Source organism: Spea bombifrons, chromosome 1 (genome assembly GCF_027358695.1).
Source record: "Spea bombifrons isolate aSpeBom1 chromosome 1, aSpeBom1.2.pri, whole genome shotgun sequence".
NCBI classification, from domain to species: Eukaryota; Metazoa; Chordata; class Amphibia; order Anura; family Pelobatidae; genus Spea; species Spea bombifrons.
This window is the reverse complement of record NC_071087.1, coordinates 81,499,496-81,524,324: the sequence shown is the minus strand read 5'-3', so window position 1 is coordinate 81,524,324 and position 24,829 is coordinate 81,499,496. Positions and strand designations below refer to the sequence as shown.

The following is a 24,829-nucleotide window of genomic DNA, read 5'->3' as shown; positions in this document are numbered from 1 at the left end:
ACTGCTTGTTTAGCAGCCACAGGACCTGGGAACCTTGCGGTCACTAAGTTGACCATGAACTCCTTTGTATATCAAAGTATTCTGGTTTCTCTATTTTTGTTGAATAAATCATGACAGGGTATAATATATCATGTGTTGTGTTTAAATAGTATTTAGACCTGCTAAGGAAAACATGATTGTTATTATGTCCTGATTTATAAAACCATAGAATCCACACAACTGCATTTTACCTTAACTTCCAACCTGAAATAATGCACCCAATTCCACAATTAAATTCACCTCACCCAAGCGGTCCCTCTTTCATTTTCCCTCAACCTCACAGTACATAGAACCTTTAGATCAACATGTTAATGTTATTGCCATTTTTTTTATATATAAATTATCATTTATTTTTACTGTTTGCCCTTTTAGAATAGTACAAATTAAACAAGTTAGGACAGCATTTTAAAAGGAATACAGGTAATGGAGAGGCTGGTGCTTAAGCCTAAAAGTGCCCCCTAAGCACTAAAATAGTATGACAAATTGTAAAAGGCAAGCACTAACAAAGGGCGCTTCCGTGTCCCTGTCTCCTTTTCCTCATGTGCTCTTCTTCCCTTTGTCTCTTCTTTCTTCTGTCTTGTTTCTTTCTGCAATTGATCAACGAGTTGATACCGGCAAAATAGCTAAGGTGGAAATGAGGGTTCTTAGTAATGCCATGAAATGCATTTTAGCTGTATTTGTTTTGGCTAAAGTGATCTTTTTAACAGAACTATAGAAAACTGTTAACATTTACACTACCACACAAAAGCATGGGCATTCTCAGAAACAGTGTTTTAAAAGCATGCACTAATCATGTAGTATCATGCCTCAAAGTACAGCATTTTGCTGAAATTCATTCCTGATGATGTGAGCTCGTTACAGAAAACCGTAAACCGACTGCACGCTTCCAGTTTCCCGCCGGCCTTTGCACTGTGTTCCTAAACCTTCTAATGATAACCCCTGTGACATTTTACAGTCTTTCCACCTCGGACGCCGGGCAGCCAATAAGAAGCAGCCACTCTGACGTACAACCAACCAATCATTTTACAGCTCTCAATTTGACTCGGTCGCATAGCCAGATAAACTTTACGCTGGGCTCGGCCGAGGGGGGTCCCCTGGAGATGGGCGGGTTTATGATGACGTTAGAGCGATTAACTACCAATCGACAGTTACCTACGTTTGGAGTGATGCAAGCAACAGCCAATAGTGTTCTCGTACTGGTATTTCCTGTATAGTAGTTTTTAATATGGCGAAGACTTACGATTATTTGTTTAAACTGCTTCTAATCGGAGATTCTGGAGTCGGGAAGACTTGCGTATTATTCAGGTTCTCAGAAGATGCTTTCAACTCCACCTTTATATCCACCATAGGTAAGAGAGCGCTGGGAGCAACTAGTGGGAGACGTTGAGGAGTGTGTATGTATGACACATACATGTCTGTGTATACGTGAACATAGCCTGTCCAGGGCTTTTGCATAGTTTTCATGTTCTGCTGCACTTTTACAACTTTCTGTCGCCATTATACATTAACAGATATTTTCTCCATCATATCTAAGATGTCTAGAAGCTGCCTTTTAAAAGCATGCGGTGGAGTTTATTCATGGGTTCATTTCACCTGTGTTTATAAAGAGCAAATGCTTTAATGTCTTAGTATAAGCCTAGTTAGCACTTCAGTAGATGTCTCAAAGTGTGTTTCTTTATATTTGCCCTGAAGCATTCATACATGTACACATGAACATTTTTTTTAACAGGCTGAAATACCTGACTTTAAATCACCAAAGGCATTAGAAGTAATGTAGATGTGGAATTCCTAATCAGATGTGCGGTGACTTGTCTGCTGGACTTTGGTAGACTTGCTATCATGTTCATGGAACTCAAAGGATAAAACAGTTATACCAATAGATTATTCTGCTCTCTTCCAATGCGCTTTCTACCAAGTTGCTTACTCGGAAAATGCTTGCTCGTATCTGCTATTATTTTTTTTGATTTGCTTATTGCTTTATAGTTTCTATCCTTCAGTCCAGATATTGGTTTCATACTCTCTACTCTACTCTTCTCCATGGTCATGCTCCATCACTTCGGCCTGTCTTTTATCAAGCCAAAACATCCAGGCTTTGGAGCACATCCCTGATGGCGCCTTATTTTTTTTGTATGTTATATTAATCTATGTGTAATACCAAAAAAATCTAGGACCTTCATACTCCTCAATTTGTTTTGTTCTAGATACTGCAAAATCAGAATGGTTTGTTGCGGTCCGGCGCTTGTGTAATTTGTATTCTCTGTCTGTTTCAGGACAGCTATAGCAAATATAATATTATTATTATTTATTGTTTTTTATATAGCACCATCAAAATCTGTAGCGCTGTACAATGGGTGGACAGGATATAAGTAGTATGTAACATAACAAACTGACTTACAGAGACAACAGGTGAGGAGGGCCCTGCTCAAATGAGCTTACAATCTAGAGGCATCACAATAGCAAAATGCACAATAAAACAAAACATTTGGTACTCTATTTTTCTATCTAACAATAACCAGAGCACTCTGTAAATATGTTCCAAAATATCACTGTATATGGACACATTGTATAATAAACACTGGTATTTATTGAGTGCTCTGGACTTTAACTCCTCAGTCTGCATATGCATTGCAACAATTGTTTACTGCTAAAAACCAATATAGATCATCTGTTCTGTTCTGTAATGTTTTATAAACACGTGATAATTCATCGTAGATGTTCCTGAAATTTTAAGGTAGAAAAACCCTTGTTAATGTTTCAGAACTACCTTTACTAAATGCTGTTCTATTAGCTGATATCGCTAAGCAAATGTCTTACGTGTGTGCCGGCTAATAGAGTGGCCCATGGAACGCGATTGTATTTCAAAATTGGATCATGCTTCAGGAGCAACCACTGCTAACGTGTAATCCTCAGAAGGGCCGGTCTTTCCGGATCTTAGCATAAGCTGATGCTCAGGTGAGAACAAATTACAGGCCTGCCTATAACAGCATGCCCAGAGGTTTGCTGTAATATGGTATACAAAATATATTTAAGAACAAAAGTACTATATGAAATTATATAGCTGTATTATGTGATGTATTAATCATTGCATCACTAACCTAAGTTACGACTTATTACATGTCAAGGCAAAAAGCTTTCAAGTAGGGCAGACTAGCCATATTTGCAGGAGTATGTCACAAAAGACATTCTTCTGCATTGACACAAAGAAGACAAATTAATACATGCTGGGTAATTTTTGTATTTTTGTAAGCAAAATAGTTAAACTACTTGCATATAACATTTTGTCCTTTACTTCCTGGTTCTCAATTTTGAGTCACAAGTTGTTCCTTCAGTGTGTGGCATTTCTTTTGATGGTACATAGTAATAACGCCAATATTGGTATTTTTCTGCAACTGAAAATCAGAAAGATGTCTTGTGTCAGAAACTGTGCCTCGACAGCGAAATGTAGCAATATTGTTGTCCATTTCAGTCTAGTGACACAGCATATCACTAACCCCTATTACATCACACCAAGGCTACTTGTTCTGATGTCATCCTCTGCTGTATTCCAACTTCCTGGAGGCCTACAGTGTGTATATACGATTGTGTAAAAATAATGCTGCTGCAGAGAAAGCATAAAAGTTATGTCATAATAGCCAAGAACATTAAGAAAGTTGATAGGAATTTCCCTTTAAGTGATTATTTTTCTTCAGCCCCAGACTAGTGGAAACTTGTAATCACAGAACATAAATTATAGGATTTGCTGGTTTCTGTCCTCGTGTTGTTCATGAGTTTCCTGCATTTAAAGTACATTTTGTTTCTGTTGGAAAAAGAAGGGATTTTTATCAGAATTCTGCGGAAGAGCTTTCCCTTTTATCTGAAAATAATAGAGTTCCCTATGTGTATTCAGAAACTTTGTATGTATAAATATGTACAAGTAGTTAAGCATTAAATCACACTTTTTTTTGTTTCTTTTAAAAAAGAAAAAAAAAGCACTTTTTTTTTCTTCTTCTATTAAAGGAACAATTAACTCGATTTTCTCCCAAAAGAAGACTTCTTGAAGGTCATCTCGCCGCTTGAGCTATGTATTTTAGAACGCCAGCTCAGCCATTCTTTTAGAGAAAGTAGCCAGAGATGGTCCTTTACAAAGCATGGTGAATGCAAAAGGTTTTAACTGCCACACTCCTGCTATCTAACGTATAGTGTTTATTCACTGTACTCCAGATGTCAAGGGGTCAGCTACTAAGCGAGAACCGAGCAGTGCCGTAGATTTAATTCAGACAGGGACGGTGATGCAAACATAGTTGGAAGGTACTTTGTGACACTTAACGCAATAAGAAACGAAATGGCCATGACTGCCCCATTTTGGAGCTACAGATAATTATATATTAAATATGCTGTTAGCACCAACAGTTTTTGTCATGCAGTTGAGCATGGTTTTTAAAACTTGTGGTATTGAATCAAAGCATCCGTTAAAACCCCTATATCATGATCAGGGTACCTCACGCTGCAATTGTATCTCACGGATTATTTAATGTTGATAGAACGGATGGAAAGGTCTGCTTGCTTCCTCTTTAGCTGCATTGTCAGCAAGGGTGTTAGGCTAAGAGAAGTTGCAATGCAATAGCAAACAGCAACTTTGCCTATGTGCAAAGAAGGACAAATATGAGAGAGTGCACGGTTTCGGGGAATGCAGGGAATTTGGGAAAAAATTAAGCCTGTCTCAGAGAGAAGCTTTGGAAGCTGCTGGCTTGAGGACAGACAAAGTTTTATGTACTGTATGAAACTGAAAATTATACTTGTTTAATGAAAGTCTTTAGTAATATGCAAAAGCTATTTGTGCTTTAAGATGCATTCAAACAGTCTAGTTTCATTTGTATTTTTATTAATGCATGTTGAAGTCAATTTTGTATGGATTCCAATACATTTTACTGCGTGCAGACTGGAACGTGCATTGCTTAGTTACTGAAGTTAGAAAATCAGACTTACACCCTCCCCAGCTGCTTCTTTTGGAACCAAGAAACATAAGTATGTGAACTTCTTGCACATGCTCAGTAACACGTATATGCTAGCAAGACATTATCATTATTATTTGTTTAATATAGCGCCAACTGTCTACGCAGCGCTTAATACAATACATATATTTAAGGGGTATGACAAGACGAGAATTGACAGACTAAGACAAACCGATACATTAGGTGCTTACAAACATTAGCATTCAGATAGCATATGTATGATCTGATACTGTGTCTCTGACTAGAATGGGATTGTACTGAGCATACTTTCAGCAAGGACAGCTAAGGGAGAAGTTAAATGTGTTGGGGGTCCTTATGGACTCCAGTGTGCATTTAACAGGAAAAAAGGACTGGACTATTTCTTTTTGTAGCAGCACAAAAGTGTTAGACACATGGAGTAAGATTAGCTGTGGAAACTGACGTGTGAATGTATAAAAATATGTATGTACCTTTAACTGTGAGCTGTTCCTCATTTTCAGTCACATGCTATATACCCTGCTTTTAATTATATGGAGCTTCTCTAATAGCCGCTCATTGTGCTGCATACACCTTGTGGCGTGCTCTACCCTGGTCCATCAGACTGTGTGTGCGTGCCACCTTCCCATGCATACAGACCCTGTTTTGGTGGAGGCTCTGATAATACTGACTGGACCAGAGTTAGTGGCAGACTTACCTTGAGATAAGCAGCTCTGGGAATCTTAATGTTTCATGCATGGAGTGATGTCAGCAGGGTCCTAGTTTTCTTGAAATCACAAAGCTTAGCCTTCAAGATGCTCTATGGAAAGTCTAGTGGATCTTCTTTGCCCACAAAATTCTCTATTATGTAACAGTGAAGGGCCATTTGTTAGGTGGGCCAATTTCATTGTATTCAAGAGCTGTGATGGAACATGGTGAAATCATTGAGTGAAAGGGTTTCAACTTCACAAAGCCAACATGCTGCTTGGCTGAAACAAATGGGTTGTGTGTAACATCCTGTTTTCATTATGTCCACAACGCCATTCTAACTGAGAGGTCTATTCCCACCACCAAGCATTTTACAGGCTGTGGTTTGTACAGGTTTAGCTCTTCGTAGAAGGTTTGACTGTGACCTGTGATGTATTAGGTTTGGTATTGGTAGGTCATTTATAGTTGAATGAAATCTGAGCTCTATATTAATCTGAGGAATAATTTCAGTGCTTGTACTGAAGAATGACTAGGCAGAGAGTAGAGGACTGATGTCCAACTCACAGCGGAGTGCCATTGATTAGGATCCAGGAACTCGGGTCATCTTTTCCACTGGATATGGGTGTGATGCTGTTCAGAAAACTTGCCTGGGGAGCAGAATTTATTAGTTACTCTTTTGAACAGGAAATTATTTTGATGACACTGTAAAGACAGTTGCTTCATTTCATTTGCAAGATAAGTATTTTTCAAAACCTTCCTTTTTTTTTTGGACACGTGTGGGTGTGGAGTTTTGGGGTTCTACGTAGTTCCAATGGACAGCTGCACCCATAATATAAACCATGTATAGCTTGCTTGAACCTTTAAGCTCCATTGCATATTTCCTGTGCCAAACATTTAAATGTTGAATTTGAGAAGGTGACATATCTCTTGTAATGTGTTATGCAGATTTTGCCACTAAACTCGGTTTTACTGAGATAAACTAATCCACTAAATTTACTTACGTCTTTAAATAAAGTTTGGTGTTAAACAATTATATGATGTACTTACAGAAACATTTTATCCATTTATGTCTTCCATCACAGGTATTGACTTTAAAATCAGAACTATAGAATTAGACGGAAAAAGAATTAAACTACAGATATGGTAAGCTTTTGTTATAATATCACATGATGCAATCAAGAAATATATTTTGGGTTATAATGCCTTTTACCCTATCCCAAGAATACACATATGGACTGCTTTGTTATATGACTGTCCCTTTATCCAACCAGAAACCGCCAAATAAAGAACCATTTGACCCATCTATTCTATGCGTGTTTAAATCCTCTCGCTGTATTAGTCTCTGATTTATCCCTTCTGATGGAAGGTGTTCTATGCATCTGCTACCTTCTCAGCAAAATAAAAAACATGTATTTAAGATGGTATTCAGAATAATTAAATTAATTCAGAAAATATAATTAAAATATTACAATTGTTTAGGTGGATTTAGAGATCTGAAGGTAAGGACTCGGGACATGGGCAAAGTCGTTCTTCAAAATTACACAGATCCAATAATGACTTTTCTGAGACACTTTGTAGTGCTGTGCAAACCAACTGACGTTAAGGGCTACCATGATTTGGGAGAGAAATTTATAGCTTTTGGAGTATGTCAACTGTGAAAAGAACGGTCATGTCATTTTTATGTGGCTTGGGGGAAAAAAAATACTATACCCCACAGCCTCTGGATTTAATGCAGAGGGTTTTTCGTTTTAAAAATATATTGGAAAAACCAGAACAAAACCACAGAGCTGCTTACCAGGGGCATGAGTAGATTGTGGTGGGGACAATACACTTGGAGAGTGTTTGCTTTACAAACCACTATTAAGAATCTGAATGAACCAACAAGTATATCTATGCTCGGACCTGAACTAATGTCTTTATACAGAGGTTCCTATTTTTCCAATTAATTACTTTAGATCACCTTGTTCCAGAATTCTGCTCTCTAATGGTGTGGCGCAAACATGCACATGTTAAAGTGCGTATCAATATACACATTGCTGATACTTCCTCCGGAAGGCCATTTGACTTAAGGTTTTATAGTAAATATGAACATATACGTGAATTGCTCAGTTTACCTATTGTGTTACTTGATTGTGAGTACTGTGTCACATAACATGTGTTTGAACTTGAATTTGAACTTTTTTTGATGTTTAAAACCAGATTCGAAATAATGGCAGATATAAATAACAAGTGATCCTGGAACAAAATACAAAAATGCATTTTGCCATACTAAGCAACGGAATGGTGAAATTGCCAACATCCCATATTGTTTGGTCCTTGGGAGTGGTGATTTTCTTTACCTACACCCTTTTAGCTAACTATTTTAACATGGTTCAAGTTGCATTGTATGCACAAGGTGTGTTTCCCTTTCCTTGTCCAATACAGTTTTTGTTTTAATTCAAATTATAAAAGCATGTTAAAAAGTACTATAAAACATAAAAAAATACTATAAGTAATACCTTAAACCTATAACCCTTATAATGATGGCAAATAATTGAAGATCAATGCAGATTAGCTGTCTTATTGTGGCATTCATTAAATAAACTTATGGATAGCTGCCAATTTAAAGTTTGTTTTTTTTTTACTGTTCCTTCCTATTTATTTTTTTCTTAACTTTTTTTTCAGGGATACAGCTGGGCAAGAGAGGTTTCGAACAATCACCACTGCATATTACCGTGGAGCAATGGTAGGTTCTGTAGTACAGGGCTCTTCAGACTTAGGGTTTTAACCTTGCTTGTCAGAAAAAGCCAGACAATTATGCATTGGGATAACCGCGTTTGCTGAAAATATGTAGCGAAACGGCCAAACTGTGATGTGCATAAAGTGGGGAGGCCGGCAGAATGTGTAGAGGCGCTTTGTGACACCATCATAATAGGAACCAGTGGTGACTCTAGAAACAATATATAGGGGGGGCACACAAGATACCACAGTCAAACTGGGGGGGCATTCATAATTTCCAAAAGTAATGTGCTATGGAATTATACTTTTGTTATTGGGCTAAAATAATACTTGATCATTCAACATGGGAAGCCTGAAGCCACAATTGAGTGCGACTAATCCTTGAAATAAATATTATAACACAATAAATAACTTTTCCACTAAATGATTTCAGGGCCTTGAACATTTTGTCCCCTGAAGTCACTACAACTTCAGGAGGGCGTTTTATCTCTGGATAAATATAAATTAAATAATTCCTACTGTAAGTTAAGTGCCAGGAAACAGATGACCAAACACACACACCAACACAGGCTCTGTCACACCAACACCCAGACACACACACCAACACAGGCTCTGTCACACCAACACCCAGACACACACATCAGGACAGGCTCTGCCACACCGACAACCAAACACACACACACACACCAGGACAGGCTCTGCCACACAGACACCCAGACACATCAGGACAGGCTCTGCCACACCCACATCCAAACACACACACGCCAGGACAGGCTCTGACACACTGACACCCAAACACACACCCTAGGATAGGCTCTGCCACACTGACAACTGAACACACACACCAGGAAAGGCTCTGCCACACCAACACCCAAACACACACCAGGACAGGCTCTGCCACACCAACACCTACACACACACACCCGAGGACAGGCTCTGCTACACTGATAACCAAAAACACACAAACAGCAGGACACAATCAACGTCACAGACGTCTGCATCAGGATGGATTTTTCACACTGCATTGTCGTTTATACCCCCCTTAGTGTTTTTGCCCCTTGTGTATTGATGCCCCTGCTGCCCATATATATATATATTAATATTAGCCCCAGTTGCCGATAGCAGGTATAGATCAACACATTAACACACAAACCAAGCTTTACATGTATAGATCAACTGATATTCACTTGTGATCTCAGCACTGAAGGTATATATCAAATAAACAGAATCAGACATACAAATCCTGTATTTGCAGGTATACAATAGTATATGAAAAGTAACATTGCAGGTATGGATCAAATAAATACATGGAAACAGCATTGCAGGTATTAATCAACTGAATAAGACATACAAACACTGTATTCGCAGGTATACATAAATAATGTATGGAAATATATAGATATGGCTCTACAGAATAACGCAAAAACCCAGCTTTGCAGGTATAGATCAACTGGAATTCACATGAAAACACGGCATTAAAAGGTATATTTAAAACCCCCTAAATTACAGGCATAGATCACAGGTTGCGTCCACACTGCCCACACAGCAATCACACTCCTATCATACCAAGGCAACCAGTAAATGCTGGTACCTAGGCAAGATGGGACTGTGATTGCTGTTAGCAATCACACTCCTATCATGCCAGGTCAGCCAGTACATGATGGTACGGGGTGGCTGTATGTGATGTGCAGACCCCATACTGCTGGCAGCATCAATGCACAAGGGGGGCAGCTAGCTAGGTTTCAGCATGTACTGGCTGACTTGGCATGATAGGAGTGTGATTGCTAACAGCAATCAAAGTCCCATCATGCCTAGGTTCCAGCACTTACACATCCAACCAGTAAATGCTGGAACCTAGGCATGATGGGACTGTGATTGCTGTTAGCAATCACACTCCTATCATGCCAAGTCAGCCAGTACATGCTGGTACAGGGTGGCTGTAAGTGATGTGCAGACCCCATACTGCTGGCAGCATCAATACACAAGGGGGGCTGCTAGCTAGGTTTCAGCATGTACTGGCTGACTTGGCATGATAGGAGTGTGATTGCTAACAGCAATCACAGTTCCATCATGCCAAGGTTCCAGCACTTACACATCCATGCTATCACACACACATTCATTCATATACTCATTCATTCACAGATTCATCCCCTCAATCACCCATACTCATTCAAACACCCTCCCCACCCCCTTACCTGCACTGCAGCTCCTCGATGCCGCTCACAGACTTCAGCAGGGGGCGCGGCCTCCCTCTGCGTTCTCTGCTAGCTTCCACTTCCTCTATGCAGTACAGAAGACCCTCCCACAGGTAAGTAGCAGGGCTCGAGGTGCGGCCCAAGTAAGATCGGTTGCCCTGGCTGCCGATCTTACGCGGGCCGCACCCTCTCTCTCCTCCACATTAAAAAAATAAATAAATTAAAAAAAAAAGACGGGATTTAAAGTCGCATTGCGACTTTATTCCAATTTCGGCAGGGGGTAACAGGGGGGGGGCAAGGATTAACCTAGGGGGGGCAATTGCCCCCCCTTGCCCCCCTGTAGCGACGCCACTGATAGGAACTATCTGGTTACAAGATCCCAAACACCTATAAAGAGCTCAAAAACAGTTAAAAGCTAAATAATACCAATTACAGGCATCCAAATACCTTATCACCAAATGCCAATTAAAATAAACAAATACATAAAAAATGTAGGAACCCAAAAGTTTTTAAATTGCCATCCAACCCAGTCTAAAAGCATTCGCAATTATAAGAAATAGTGTAGAATGAAATGGAGCATCTTGTCCTCAAAACATAATGGGTTATTACTGTACTCAAGGATCTTAATGAATTGATTTTATCTTTTCATTTTAATATTAATAGATTTTACATTAATTATTTGAATTGATTTTCTTTTATGCTCAACTTGCTATTTTTGTGTATGCTCTAAACACAAAAATGTGAATTTATGGTGAATTAAATAACAAGCTCTTGGTTTAAATGGGTCTAGTGATCTAGTCAATTCAGGTTAGCAGCTGAAGAGAGGAGAAAGAACAGAAACAAATATGCATGTGTTGTAATAATTCTGACTTTGTATATTAACATACGTGGAGCTCTGCTAGTTAGTCTTCATATGAGGCAAGTGAGGGTGTTGTAGGAGTGTTGCATGTAGTGACACAGTGGACAGGACAGGTCTATAGTTGAATGACAGTGTTCTGTTGCTAAGCAACACGAGCATTTTAAAACTTCAAAGTCCGTTTTTAGGGCATAGGGAACATCAACATGGAAAAATATGGTTGGATCTGTTTCTTTTCTTTTTTCCTTCAGTATTTATCTAGTGACATCTTATGGATGAAACTAAACTTTGTCCGATGTATATAATACACACAATTTTGTTCATTAAATGAGTATGTTCATCTAAGCCTTATAGATGTATAATTCTCAGGATCTTGTTGAGCAAATTTATGTGTTTAAATGTATTTCAGCATATTGGCAAAAGTCAATTTTGTATTTGTTTGTATTGCAGATATATTATTTGAATGGTTGTATTTAACTTAAATTGACATATGAATCCTTCACTTCTATAAATGCTGGTTATATATAGTGTGTGTGTGTGTGTGTGTGTGTGTGTGTGTATAAACCAATCACCCATAACATTATGAGCAATGTCAGGTGAAATGAATAACACTGAAAATCTTGTTATCATGGCACCTGTCAGTGGGTTGAATATATTAGATAGCAAGTGTCCTCAAAGTTGATATGCAAATGGACAAGTGTAGGGGTCTGAGCAACTTTGTCAAGGGCCAAATTGTGTGTTCCTGGTCTGCAGTGGTCAATATCAAAAGCGGTCCAAGGAAGGAAAAGCGGTGAACCAGCGACAGTGTCGTGGGAGGCCAAGGCTCGCATATGGACGTTGAAGGCTGTCCCTTGTGATCAAATCCAACAGACAAGCTACTGTAGCAAAAATTGCTGAAAAAGTTAATACTGATACTGATAGGCTGTCAGAACACACATTGCATCTCAGTTTGTTGCGTGTAGCTGCAGACCAGTCGGGGTACCTATGCCGACACCTGTCCACTGCTGAAAGCGCCTACAATGGGCACGTGAGCATAAGAACTGGACCACTGAGCAACAGAAGAAGGTGGCCAGGTCTGATGACTCTCATTTTCTTTTACATCATGTGGATGGCTCGGTGCGTGAACGTCACTTACCTGGAGAACACACGGCACCAGGATGCATCCATGGAGGCCACGCCTCGCAACTTGCAGGACTTAGAGGATCTGCTGCTAACGTCTTGGCGCCAGATACCGCAGGAAGCTTTCAGAGGTCTAGTGGAGTCCATGCCTCGACGGGTTAGGGCTGTTTGGGTGGCATAAGGGGTGCTTACTCAATATTAGGCAGGTGGTCATAATCTTATGGCTGTTCAGTGTATATAGTTTCATCTCCTAGATAACTAAACCACTGTTCATCCTACCTGTGTGTTGGAAAAGTTCCCTGCGCATAAGCCACTTATTGCTGAATCAAGGCTGCAATTCTTGTGCCGTTTGGCAATATGTGGCCTCTGTTCTTTATGTTAAAGCTACAAGTAAACGAAGATCTTAAAGGATCTTAAAAAAATGTTTGATGTTTAACCCCAGTATGTTGGTAATAGCTCTCTAGTAATTCCATATTTCATTTCCTATGTTGTTAGGTGTATAACTAATGTTTTCTGTGATTTTAGGGCATTATGCTGGTATATGATATTACCAATGAGAAATCCTTTGACAACATAAAGAACTGGATCCGAAATATTGAAGAGGTTTGTATCTGAAATGTATCCTGGTAACCCGTGCAGATCCTTTTTTATGCATAGATTTATTTTATGTGTTAGAACAGCAAATGTTGAGAATCCATATGAAAGAAATTATGGAGAAAATGTCTAAAAGTGAATGGAAAGGAACGGATTTAACACTGCACTAGGAAGTGGATGGCACTGCAGCCAAGTCAGGTTCTTGGGCTAACACCGATATCTTATATGTGGTGCTGAAAGCAAGACAGTTTGCTAAGTTACATTGGTAGAATGCATATGCTGTTACCCTTCCTCAGTCTGTACTGAACAACTGTTTTGCAGCATGCATCAGCCGATGTTGAGAAAATGATCCTGGGCAACAAATGTGATGTCAATGAAAAACGTCAAGTTTCCAAAGAGAAGGGTGAAAAGGTAAGGGGCAATTTCATCTTGATCATTTTTTATATTTATTTTTTTTATAAAGTTACATGTTAGAAGAAAAAGTCACACGTTTGGTAAACATTTTTTAAGTGCTGGTAAAAAAAAAATGCCCGTTCCAGTAATGTATTATGCACTTGGTGGTGTTTGTGAAAGTAGACTTCTTCTTCGAGAACAGTTTAGGTAGAGATCCTGGCAGACCTATGAAGGAAGAATGCATATTAGAGTATATTTTGGAACACAATGGAAATTGAATGGGAGCCCTCAGCTGTTGTATGCATTAAAGTGTATATGACAGCTGAAGTGTCCCTATAAATGCTTTTGCTTCTCTAATAAATAAGTCAATGAATGTTTAAGCCACAATATCTTCATAACGGCTTAAATTTATTTTAAGGAAGGCTTCCCAGTTCTTTTCAATGAAATTAATCTACTAGCAAACCTTAGATGGATGAACCAGCCTCAGCTGATGTTATGTTACATCTTTTTTCTTTTCTTTTTCAGTTGGCTCTAGAGTATGGAATAAAGTTCATGGAGACTAGTGCAAAAGCAAATATCAATGTCGAAAATGTAAGTATGAGATCACTTAAACCCCTCTTCTCTTTGACAGTCATATATGTGTGTCCTCGATTAATAATTGCACAAAAAAAGAGTACTAAGTAAGTAGCCGATGAAATGAAAGTTGCCTAACAATCTTCATAGCAGGTGTGACGAGCACAACAAATCGTGATTGCAAAGAGTCCATAAATTTCAACTATTTATATTAAAAATGAAACAAAATACTGAAATCCTAAAACTTTTTTTTATTCACAGGCATTTTTTACATTGGCAAGAGACATCAAAGCAAAAATGGACAAGAAAATGGTAAGCACCCCTTTACAAATGTGTGCAGTGCTTTACAGGAATGCTTGTTTTTTGGCTTTCTATTTGATGTTTAATAAGATTTCACAATTTTTATTATGGGACCCCACCTTTTTGTTTAACATTGTGACAATCATTTATTGACACAATCCAATTTATATAAAACTTACCTATAACATTTCTCTAGATGACATCTATACATGTGCATAATAGATACATGTAAAATAGATATGAAAACTTGCACCTTATGGCTCGAGGCAGGTAAAGTCAAGTGGCACACACATTTGCACACTCTCCCGTTTAAACAAACTTACATGCACAAGCTAACAGTTACATACATGCTTACCCCCCCAATTTGGGCCTTGCTTTTACCACTGGGTTAACACAACATCACATTATATGACCCGTTCCTGCCTCTGCCAGTTGGCTGGTCCAATGTGGACTGTCTCTTTTTTTTTTTTTTGAAGAGTTTTAGATCACCCCTGGGTAGTAAACATATGCATATCCCTAGAAAGTATGTTCTCATCCCTAACCAATAATCTGTACACCCTCATAAACCTTTTAAGAAGAACAATAGCCACAGAGTGGTGTGCTCCTCCTGCTTCTGGATTTTTCTCATTTAGCTTTTTATGTGTGCGCACCTCAATGAGGCGGTTCTTCTTCTGCACCAGCACAGATGTCTAAACATAATAGAGGTTTTTTTTTTTGTTTTTTTTTTTTATCTAAATTTATTTTCACATCTTCCAACGTGTATTAATGCGGCAGCCTATCTGTTTTACTCACTGATGTTTCAAAGGAAGCCCTTGCGGCTAGTCTGTCCTTCCATGCAATGGTACGTTAAGCTAGCCAGCATGAGAGTGGCAAAGCAGAGCTGCACTAAGTCCAACCCTTAACCTTGTGCCCCTGACAGATGCCATATGGTGGGTTTTCAGACTGCAAGCAGCATATCAATGAAACACTGCTTGGAGTTGAGTAAAACTGCAGCTAGTGAAACAGATTTGCTTACTAAAAATGTCCTGCTTCAGTTTAAATCTAGAATGACATAGAAACATAGAATGTGACGGCTAATAAGAATCATTTGGCCCATCTAGTCTGACATGCTGCATCACTAAACCATGCGACCGTTATGGAGAGGCTTTTGCAGTTTTTGAGGTCTGTTGGCATGCTGACCTTTTTTATACTTTCTTTTTTTTTAGGAGGGGAATAGTCCTCAGGGGAGCAACCAAGGAGTCAAAATCACCCCAGACCAACAAAAGAAAAGCAGTTTCTTCAGATGTGTCCTTCTGTGAGGAACATCGCCTTAATGGAGTTGTGCACTCCAACTAACTGAACTGTGCCTGTATTGGAATTCCCATCGTCTTTGCAGAGGCAACACCTTAAACCACCAGCTCTGTCACTCTCCGGCATTCTGAGCGTGACAGGCACTGTCTACCATAGTAACTGTTTCATCTAGAAGTTCTGAATTTGTACATTTCTTCATTGGGTTTGTTATTTTGTCATTCTGTTTGGCCAACTATAACCATTTGACCCATCTGATTTTTTTTTTTCTTTAATTTAAAGTCCAATAGTAACAGTTCCACATATTCATTCAGAACCATATTTTGATTTACACATCATTTTTGTTAACCAAAATATTCTGTACCGTTTGACATGGGTACATACATAATAATCTGTACACAGTGTGTGTATTGTATATTAGTATACATCCACACAAGCACACATGTATGTATCTATATATATGCACCTTTCAATTACATTCCAAAACGAGTCTTCCTCTTCATATCAAAGATATTGGTAGACACCAAAATAAATTCCTTTTTTGCTTTAAATTAAAGAGTAGATTCTACATTTCTGTAATATAAAGATATATATTATATATAAATATAAAGGAGATTGTAAGCTGATAGCAATGACTTTTGTCAGGTCTATTCCTGCCTTTCCAGTGTAGTTGTCTTCTAATGCATACTTGCCTTGGGTTGTAGTTAAGCATGAATGCGAGAACTATTTTCTACACGAAAGTAGAAACCGTTCCATCAAGGTGAGTCATTTTATTTTACATTCCACTGTTTAATGCCAGCTTGCAAGTAGTCCAATTAGCCAGACAAAATGTAGCGGAATTAACTGCAAGGAAGAACCTGTTTATCTGGGAAACAGAACAGAACTTAGTGGCAAGTCTGTTAATATGGGGATATCATTTGGAGATGTTTCATTTGTGCGAGGGTGTCGGATATTCTATGCTATACTCAGGAAAAACAGAGTTAGTACCATACCGTGTATGCCCCTCAACTGGCTTATCAAAAGGAAAGACTATACACAGACATCCTTTCCATGTCCCTTTCCCTGTTGCTTAATGTGTTGAAGATGAGTTCTGACAGTCTCCGATGGAGGTGTATATATATAACTGACTCCTCCAATGGCACTTAATAGCTGCGTAAAACCACTGTGTAATCCTCCGGGTTCTAGCAGCTTTTACTCCACGTTCCAGCTAAGACTCTGTATGAGCCATAATAAAAAGCTGGATTGCATTCCGTAGCTCTTGCTCAAAAACATTGTAGCGGAATTCACTTTTTGGAACTAATGACAAATCATACAACATCTGATTTGGTTTGGAATGGTTTGTATAGGACCGACATCTATTTGCACTCTGTACATTGCCTCTGATTTTTTTTTTTTTTGAAGGACCAGGTCTAGCTTTATGGAGCATTCCTAATTAAAACCGTATGTAGCTTTGTGTGATGAAAATGACAACACAAATCTAGAGATTTAATGCTAGTGTTCATACTCACGGAGGAGATCTCTTTGCAGGAAAAAGCATTCTGCGATTGTTTCAAATTGTAGTCTTTGGAAATCTTTGTAAATTATAAAAGATCTCCAATAGAGTATAACAATAGCATCATCTTCAACTGCAAAGGCTAAATGTACTGAACGCAGAATATCTCCATACTATACTCTATACTCTTATACACCTATTCTGTAGTATTAACGTATGTTCTCCTTTTTTTTTTCTTTCTAAATGTCGGTGTGCTGTAGACCAGGAATTTTCAACCTTCCAGAACAAATAATGTGGGTTGCGATGTCCTTTTTTCAGAACTATGTTTCTTAGAAGGTTAATGGTCGTGCAAAAAAAAAAAAAAAAAAAAGGGGTGGGGGGGATTAAGTTTTCATAAAGACATTGATGATGACTGACTCTGTTTTGTTTACAAATGGTAAATAAAGGTTTGGTAATAAAGAGAAACAGCCATATACGTTGAAATAATTAGCAGAATTAACTTGAAAACACTCCACTATATATATTTTTTATCTTATTTGTATAGATCATTGTCCATTAAAATTACTATTTTAGGGATTATTCTGGGTGACTCAAAATGGTCAGGTAAATTTATTAATCCGCTTGATGAAGTTCAGGTATATTGATATTTGTTTAAACAAATTCGAGAACCATATGACACACAGCTCTTTACACAAAACCTTTTTTTTTATGAAAACATTTCAAAAGTGGTCTTGTTACCATAGAAATTGATGTAATGGTCCCAACTATAGGAATTCTACATCAGTTGCTATGGTGGAAAGATCACTTTTTCAGAAACCCGTTTCATACCAAACCCCGAACTTATGTTCTACAATTAAGTTTACGTAACGCCTGACTATTAACGTGGATTTGTGGATGTTGAATACCATGTTACTTGTTAAAGTGGCCCTGTTTTTTCTCTTCTTCTTTTTTAGTTCAGTTCCTGTCAAATTGTAGAATTATACCTTCAATGACTTTTCTGTCCAACTAATCACTTTCAGTTTTACACTTAAAAAGATTATGCAAATTATTACAAGGGATAGTGTAATCCTTTGATATTCCGAAAAATAAAGTAAAGCAGGAACTCCCTTTTAAAACCAACTGACTGGGATGGCCTCTGCAGTATTTCATATATAATATATAATTATATAAAAAAATGTTTTTTTCATTTGGTATGATCAAAACTTTAAATGTTCTGCTGGATGTCTGTAATAACCTGCTTTGTTTACAACAACTGCACTTCAGGAAAAATAAATTCAAATTAAAAGTGTATTTTAAAGTTACATATGAGATATTGGCTCTAATTTCTTAAGTTGCTGATGTCCTCAAGTAAGGTCTTAGTCTTCAAACGTTTCTTTCTAGGGTTTCCAGTATCGTTAGAGCAGTGTCATAAACCAGTCCTTGTTACAGATGGGTTCTAATGGTAAAGTCAAAATGGAATGTAAAATGGTCCCAGCATAACCCTGAGTTCTACCTACATAAAAATAACTGCAGGTCAAGGTAATGTCTGCTATCATAAAAACATATAGTTGCACCAGAGGACTCCAGCACAGTTTGTGCGAAACACATCAAGCGTTTTAGCCTTTTGTTCGTGTTTTTGTTCTGTTGCCCTCCTTGATTTTACCGTCCTCGGACGCTTAATAAATTAATTTTTCTACATTTATGGATATCCCCGTGTGATTTGCTGGTGTTGGCCGGTGCAAGTATTTGTTTTTGTTACAATTTGGGACCCGGACCGGATCCTTTTGGCACTGCAGCACCCACGTATGGGATCAAATATTTGAAATTGCATGGGATTGTAGCCTCTCCAGTTGTCTCTTAATGTCTCCTATCATGCCATATCTTGTTGGGAAAAGGTAGACACAAACACACACTCTTTTATATAGGCCAATTTGCATAGATAGGGGTGTATGTATTTAAAGTAAAAAGTTGTCTTAAAAGCATAACAACCAATACAATTATCCAAACAGCAGAATTGATTCAACCCGAATAAAAATTTGTATATAACCCTCATGGTGTTTCTCTTTGAAACTGCAAGATAAACAATCCCTTCTATCTAGCATAACTTGTGTAAAAACAAACCTTAAGATGGCTAGCCTTCTGCAGGTATAGCCTCCAACAGATTGGAAAGGGGCAAGATTGGATGAGGCCCAGCCTCAGTGGCTCTGTAATTATCTCTGATTACCAAAGCCTCTGGGTAAAATCAGTTGAGTTCCTAGGTATGCTTATATCTCAGACTTAATATAGACTACCATTATCCACATAAGTACCATAGTAAACAATACATTCAGCTTTAAAGCAGGTTTTACTTAAAATTGTATGAAGAAAATCTGAACAATTTTTTTGGAAAAGGATACCTTGGACAATGGCTTATCTTAGTCCTTCCCACAACACAGTTGGGGGATTTATCTAAAATAAGTATCTGTTCAAGATATCGGTTTAAAAAAAATCGGGATCCGATCCGAACAACATTTTAGGGTCCGTGAGCCTTTGGGAAAACCACAGGTATGGAGCCAAAATAACATAAGGGATAAAGAGCTGGGCTATTATAGTGATAATGCAACTTTATTTTGCAGAACATATCAGTGGTTATAGGTGGGTACTTAATGCTGCTGCTGTCCTGAGCAGGCAATCGACCAGCGGGTGGAGCTGTATTGTCACATAAATTAAACAAGCGGTGTCTGTAGGAGAAATGCACATCACTTTGCATAAATACATAATTTAGGGATGAAAAATATTGCATGTGACAACTTTGTAAGTATTCCCACACTTCATGTTTTCTCTTCTAGTTTTAACTGCAGGAAGTAGACAGCAGAAGAGGAGTTTGGTGGGCCTGACAGAGCTGCTGGGTGCTTTGCCCTGGGTCAGGCCAAGGGTATTGACATTGATTAACCTTGCAGTACCACACTCGGCTGGTGACACAGTGATATGTTAGGCAGGTTAATATGTTGCTACGATCAAAGAGGAAGAGGTTTAGCAACTATGTAGAGAGGAAAGCCTGCATGATCAAGAATCTATGTTAATGTTGAAAAATGAACCCGCAGCAGTAAACGCTTGAGATGCACGTAAGCACTGCCCTTGGGCTGCCTGATGTACATTGCGAATTCTGAATGGCTGGTGTAAGCACCTGGGCTTCTGTCCCTCCTATCTATCATTCTGTCCAAGGCCACATCCCTGTGACTAAATGCAAAAATGTTTGCCCAGTAAGCTCTGTAGTTAATACAATAGGTATTGTGGGTGGAGAAGGTATATGTACGCACAATGGCTCATGACATTTTTGTAACCTTTTTTATTATTTAATTGAAGAAAATATTTTACCAGCAATACACAGAGTAACACCTGTAAGCAATATCAGCATTGTTAATGGCAGACACCAAAAGAGAAAGCATGGAGACAAGATCAGTTAAGTTGAATGAAATAGTTTGGTGTATGGCGGTTGAGAAATTAAAGAAATTTAAAAAACATACAACTTGCTTCAAACTGTTGAAAATAGAAACAAGTGAAGTCTATGGAAGGAATTAAATCCTTATTCAATGAAAAATTGAATAAAAAAAATAACTTTTAATAGATACAAATTAAAATCTCTGGGTGTAGTGATCCTAGAGAAACTAAATAGAACAAAATAACAATAGACTGGGCTGCGCTTTACAAAAAATACAAATACGAATAAAGGGATAATCCACAGAGTAAGCGGCATTCGAAAAGTTAAAAATGGGGCAGGGGTATGTAGGGGTTGGGGTACGTAAATACACCTATATACATGCAACCTAAGCAGTTTCCCTGCCAATCTAAAAGTGAAAGCTACTGGGTAAAAAACGTATTACATTCTAGCCTACAAGCCTAAAAGACATACTATCACTGAGGCCTATTTAGGCATACTTCCTATCCATGGATTAAAGCCTTATTGCTAGAAACTTGCAGAATAGTTGCAGACATTGCTTTTCAGTAGGAAAGGTCAACACCGGTAAGTGTCAGGTTCAAGAATACCATGGATGTCCTGTTATAAAGCGTACTGAAGACTTCTTGCAGATAAATTTGCACTTTAATGAAGCCAAAGAAATTAATCACAGCTCTCCTGAAAACTTCTACTTTAGTTAATAAACCCAAAAAGTTATGGGTCTCAAATGCACCCCTAGTGACTCTCGGGCAAAAACAGAACAGCAAAGTTTGTCTGCCACTGAATGGCTCACAAGGGAAGAGATACTATGGAGGCTGTGCCAGGTAATAACAGACTTCCTTAGACCTTATGGCATGGCTACAAGGTACATTAATCAGCGGTCCACTCGGAAGCCTGAGAGCAGAATTGGGTGATCTCCACCCATTAAAATAGGACCCCAGGACTTGCTTCCCTAGGCCTAGCAGGAATACTTGATGTTTGGATACACCATTCTAGTATACTTAAGCATCTGCAAGTTTAGATGGAATGGGTATGCTTTGCATACATCCATGCACATCTTGAATTCAGCTCTAGTCATGCAGCAAGACATCTATGGATTTTAGTAAGTATAGCATTCACACCCCCAACATTTCTTGCCCAACAAATTCACCCTGAGCTTCCTGTCTGATGCGCTGTGCACCCGCCTCACTGTGGCTCTGTCTTCCTGAATGGCAAATGAAATGGGGCAATGTTTTTTGTGTTCTTTGGTATAAATAGACAGGGTGTTCTCTGACTGAAGGCCATGCTATGTCCTTTTTAGAACTGTAATTGAAACATAGAATTTGGCAAGAGATAAGAGCCATTTGGTCCATCTGGTCTACCCATTTTCCTGACTCAAACCTTAATCAGTTCAGGATAGATTTATGCATTTCCTATGCATGTTTAACCCCTTAATGACAATTGCCGGTTCTGGCACGGCACGAAAAAAAAGTCGATTATGACAAATGACGTGCCAGAACCGGCACGTCTTTAAACGGGTGCAGAAAGCGATCTACGTTCGCTTTCTGCACCCAAACGGCGTTGCTGTAATGCCTCGACCTTGAGGCATTCAGCAACACCACGATCGGCACCAGGGGCCATGTCTGGCCCCTCCCCGGAGCGTCAACAACCGCCATACATTGTATGGCGGCGGACGCCCGTTTTAAAAGCATTTAGGAGGCGATCAACGATCACCTCCTAAACTTAAATGGTGTCGCTGGAATGCCTCGATCAGGAGGCATCCAGCGACACCAAACACTTACCTTTGGATGGACTGTGACCGCTCCGGAGAGCGGTCACAGCCGCAGCTGCACGCTGTCTTCGCCATCCGCAAGATGGCGGCGGCCCGGGAAAAAGAATAATAAAGTTCTAAAAGTTGGCTAGACGGTCTCCAGACCCTCTAGAGAACTCTGGCTCCACTTGCAGGTTGAATACAGGTACTGCATTCAACCATACAAGTCAATGGAGCCCAGCTTTCTAATCACAGTGTGATTAGTAAAAATAAATTAAAAAATAAAATAAAATTAATAATAATTAGAAAAAAATAGTAAACAAAACAGTAAAATGTAAAAATAATTTCCCACTGATGTCACTATCAGGGGAACCTTCAAGTTGAAAAAAAAATTTAAATTTTTTTTTAAAAAAGGCAAAAAAAATAAAATATATATATAAAAAATATATTTTTGTGAGCAAGTCCTAAAATTAGCACATTAGCTTAAAACAATTCTCGCATGGAGAGAGTTAAAATACTGGCATATTAAATGCCCATGGGGTGTCTACTTTTAAAAAAGGTATGATTTGATGGGGTAAATTGAATTGGCAGGGTTCAACAAGGTCCCAATTAACACGGGGGGAAGGATAGCCACACATCTAATTTCCAATTAGAAAAATGCACACATACCAAATGTGGCCTTTTAGTTCCCCCCAAAAATGACAAACCCATGCATATGGGGTATCACTGTACTCAGGAGATGTTGCTGAACACATTTTGGGGTGTTGTGTGACAGCGGCACATACCAGGAGCTGTAAATTCATACATAACATAGGTGTGTGGGGGAAAAATACACACAAAAGAATACTACTGCAAACTTTGAAAAAATTCTGGTGGTAAAATGTGTGCATGCAAAGAGTTAAAATACCAGCATTTAAAATACCCTGGTGTGTCTAGTTTTCAAAAATATATGGTTTTGTTGGGCATACTGAAATGGCCCGGCTCAAAGATGTACCAAATAGGGCATGGGCAGTGGATCCCCAAATGCCAAAGTTTAACATTGAAAATGCGCATGCCCCAAATGTGGCCCTTTTGCCCCCAAACAGCCAGGCAAAATCATTCATGTGAGGTATCGCTGTACTCAGGAGATGTTGCTGAACACATATTGGGGTGTTTTATGATAGTGACATATACCAGAACCTGTTTATTCATACCTGAAGTAAAATGTGTGTGAAAAAACAAATGCAAACAAATTACTACCATAAAGTTTGACAAAGGCTGATGGTAGAAATAGTGCTTGGAAAGGGTTAAAATACTAGCATTTGGAATACCCTGGGCTGTCTAGTTTTCAAAAATATATGACTTGATGGGGTAAATTGCATTGGCCGGCTTCAAATATACCCGAAATGGCACATGGGGGGAAGAATTACCAGATTTGGAAAAAATGGCTTTGAAATAGCAAAACGCTACCTGTACTTATTGCCCCATAATGTGTAGAAAAAAGCAAAAAAACATAAAAACATTGGGTATTTCTAAACTCAGGACAAATAGTAGAATATATTTAGCAGTTTTTTTCATTACCTTTTATAGATGAGTAAAAGATTTTTCAACTAAAAGTTAGAAACAGTCATTTTTTTCTAAATGTTTCACCATATTTTATACTTTTTTTAATAGTAAATAATATGATACAATCAAAACAATGTCATCTAAAGAAAGCCCTTCTTGTCCTGAAAAAAACAATATATAACTTGTGTGGGTTCAGTAAACGGGAAAGAAGAAAATTACAGCTAAACACGAGCAGCGCAGAAATGTTAAAACGGCCATTGTCACGAAGGGTACAAAAAGTAAAATCAGCCTTTGTCACGAAGGGGTTAAATTCCCTCATTGCATCAGCCACCCTGATGGGAAACTGTTCCATTTATCACCAACCATTTGTGTAACATAAAAATGCACTTAAGTAAGTAAGTCAAGTAAGTAATTTGGAGCAGAAGCAAAGTAGTTTACCGAAACAAATTTGAAAACATGTTCCCTTGTTGGCACAAAGTATGAGTAATTTTATTACTGTGAAGCTTAATACACTCAAACATAACAATCAATCTACATCCCTAGAATGATATCTGTATTGCTAGATGGACTCGGGGTCCCAAAGGTAATTATCCCACCACAAAATAAGACACACGAGAGTGACACATAAAAACTTTATTTTTAATCTGAAACTTGTCATAAGTCTCTGTAAACTTGTAATGCTGTATAATGAGTTCATGGGTACACTGCAAACATGTTCCCAGCTTTCCTCTTTATAATCAGACTGCAGTATTTTTGCTTTAAGTTGCGATTTTGAAAAAAAAATGCTGATTTCCTGATGTTACGTTGCCTGGAATCTGGTTACTTCCAACGATCAAGCTCCAGCCTCACCTTTTCACCAGCTCCACCTGTTTGCTCAGTACGTCATCGCACAGACAGAA

At 38.5% G+C, this 24,829-nt stretch overlaps 1 protein-coding gene across 1 annotated transcript; it reads left to right on the top strand.

Moving 5' to 3' along the window:
* Positions 1-1,203: 1,203 nt before the first annotated feature.
* RAB8A (RAB8A, member RAS oncogene family) lies at positions 1,204-16,284 on the top strand. The gene is made up of 8 exons (XM_053465707.1): positions 1,204-1,388; positions 6,776-6,836; positions 8,358-8,418; positions 13,107-13,184; positions 13,497-13,586; positions 14,094-14,159; positions 14,403-14,453; positions 15,647-16,284. The coding sequence occupies exons 1-8, from the start codon at positions 1,265-1,267 to the stop codon at positions 15,737-15,739; spliced, it is 624 nt and encodes a 207-aa protein (XP_053321682.1). The 5' UTR covers positions 1,204-1,264; the 3' UTR covers positions 15,740-16,284.
* The last annotated feature ends 8,545 nt before the right edge of the window (positions 16,285-24,829 follow it).

Coding starts and splice junctions, on each gene's coding strand:
- RAB8A (XM_053465707.1), top strand. CDS start 1,265: ATGGCGAAGACTTACGATTATTTGTTTAAACTGCTTCTAATCGGAGAT. Junction 6,837..8,357: donor AGAATTAAACTACAGATATG/GTAAGCTTTTGT, acceptor CTTTTTTTTCAG/GGATACAGCTGGGCAAGAGA. Junction 13,185..13,496: donor GGATCCGAAATATTGAAGAG/GTTTGTATCTGA, acceptor ACTGTTTTGCAG/CATGCATCAGCCGATGTTGA.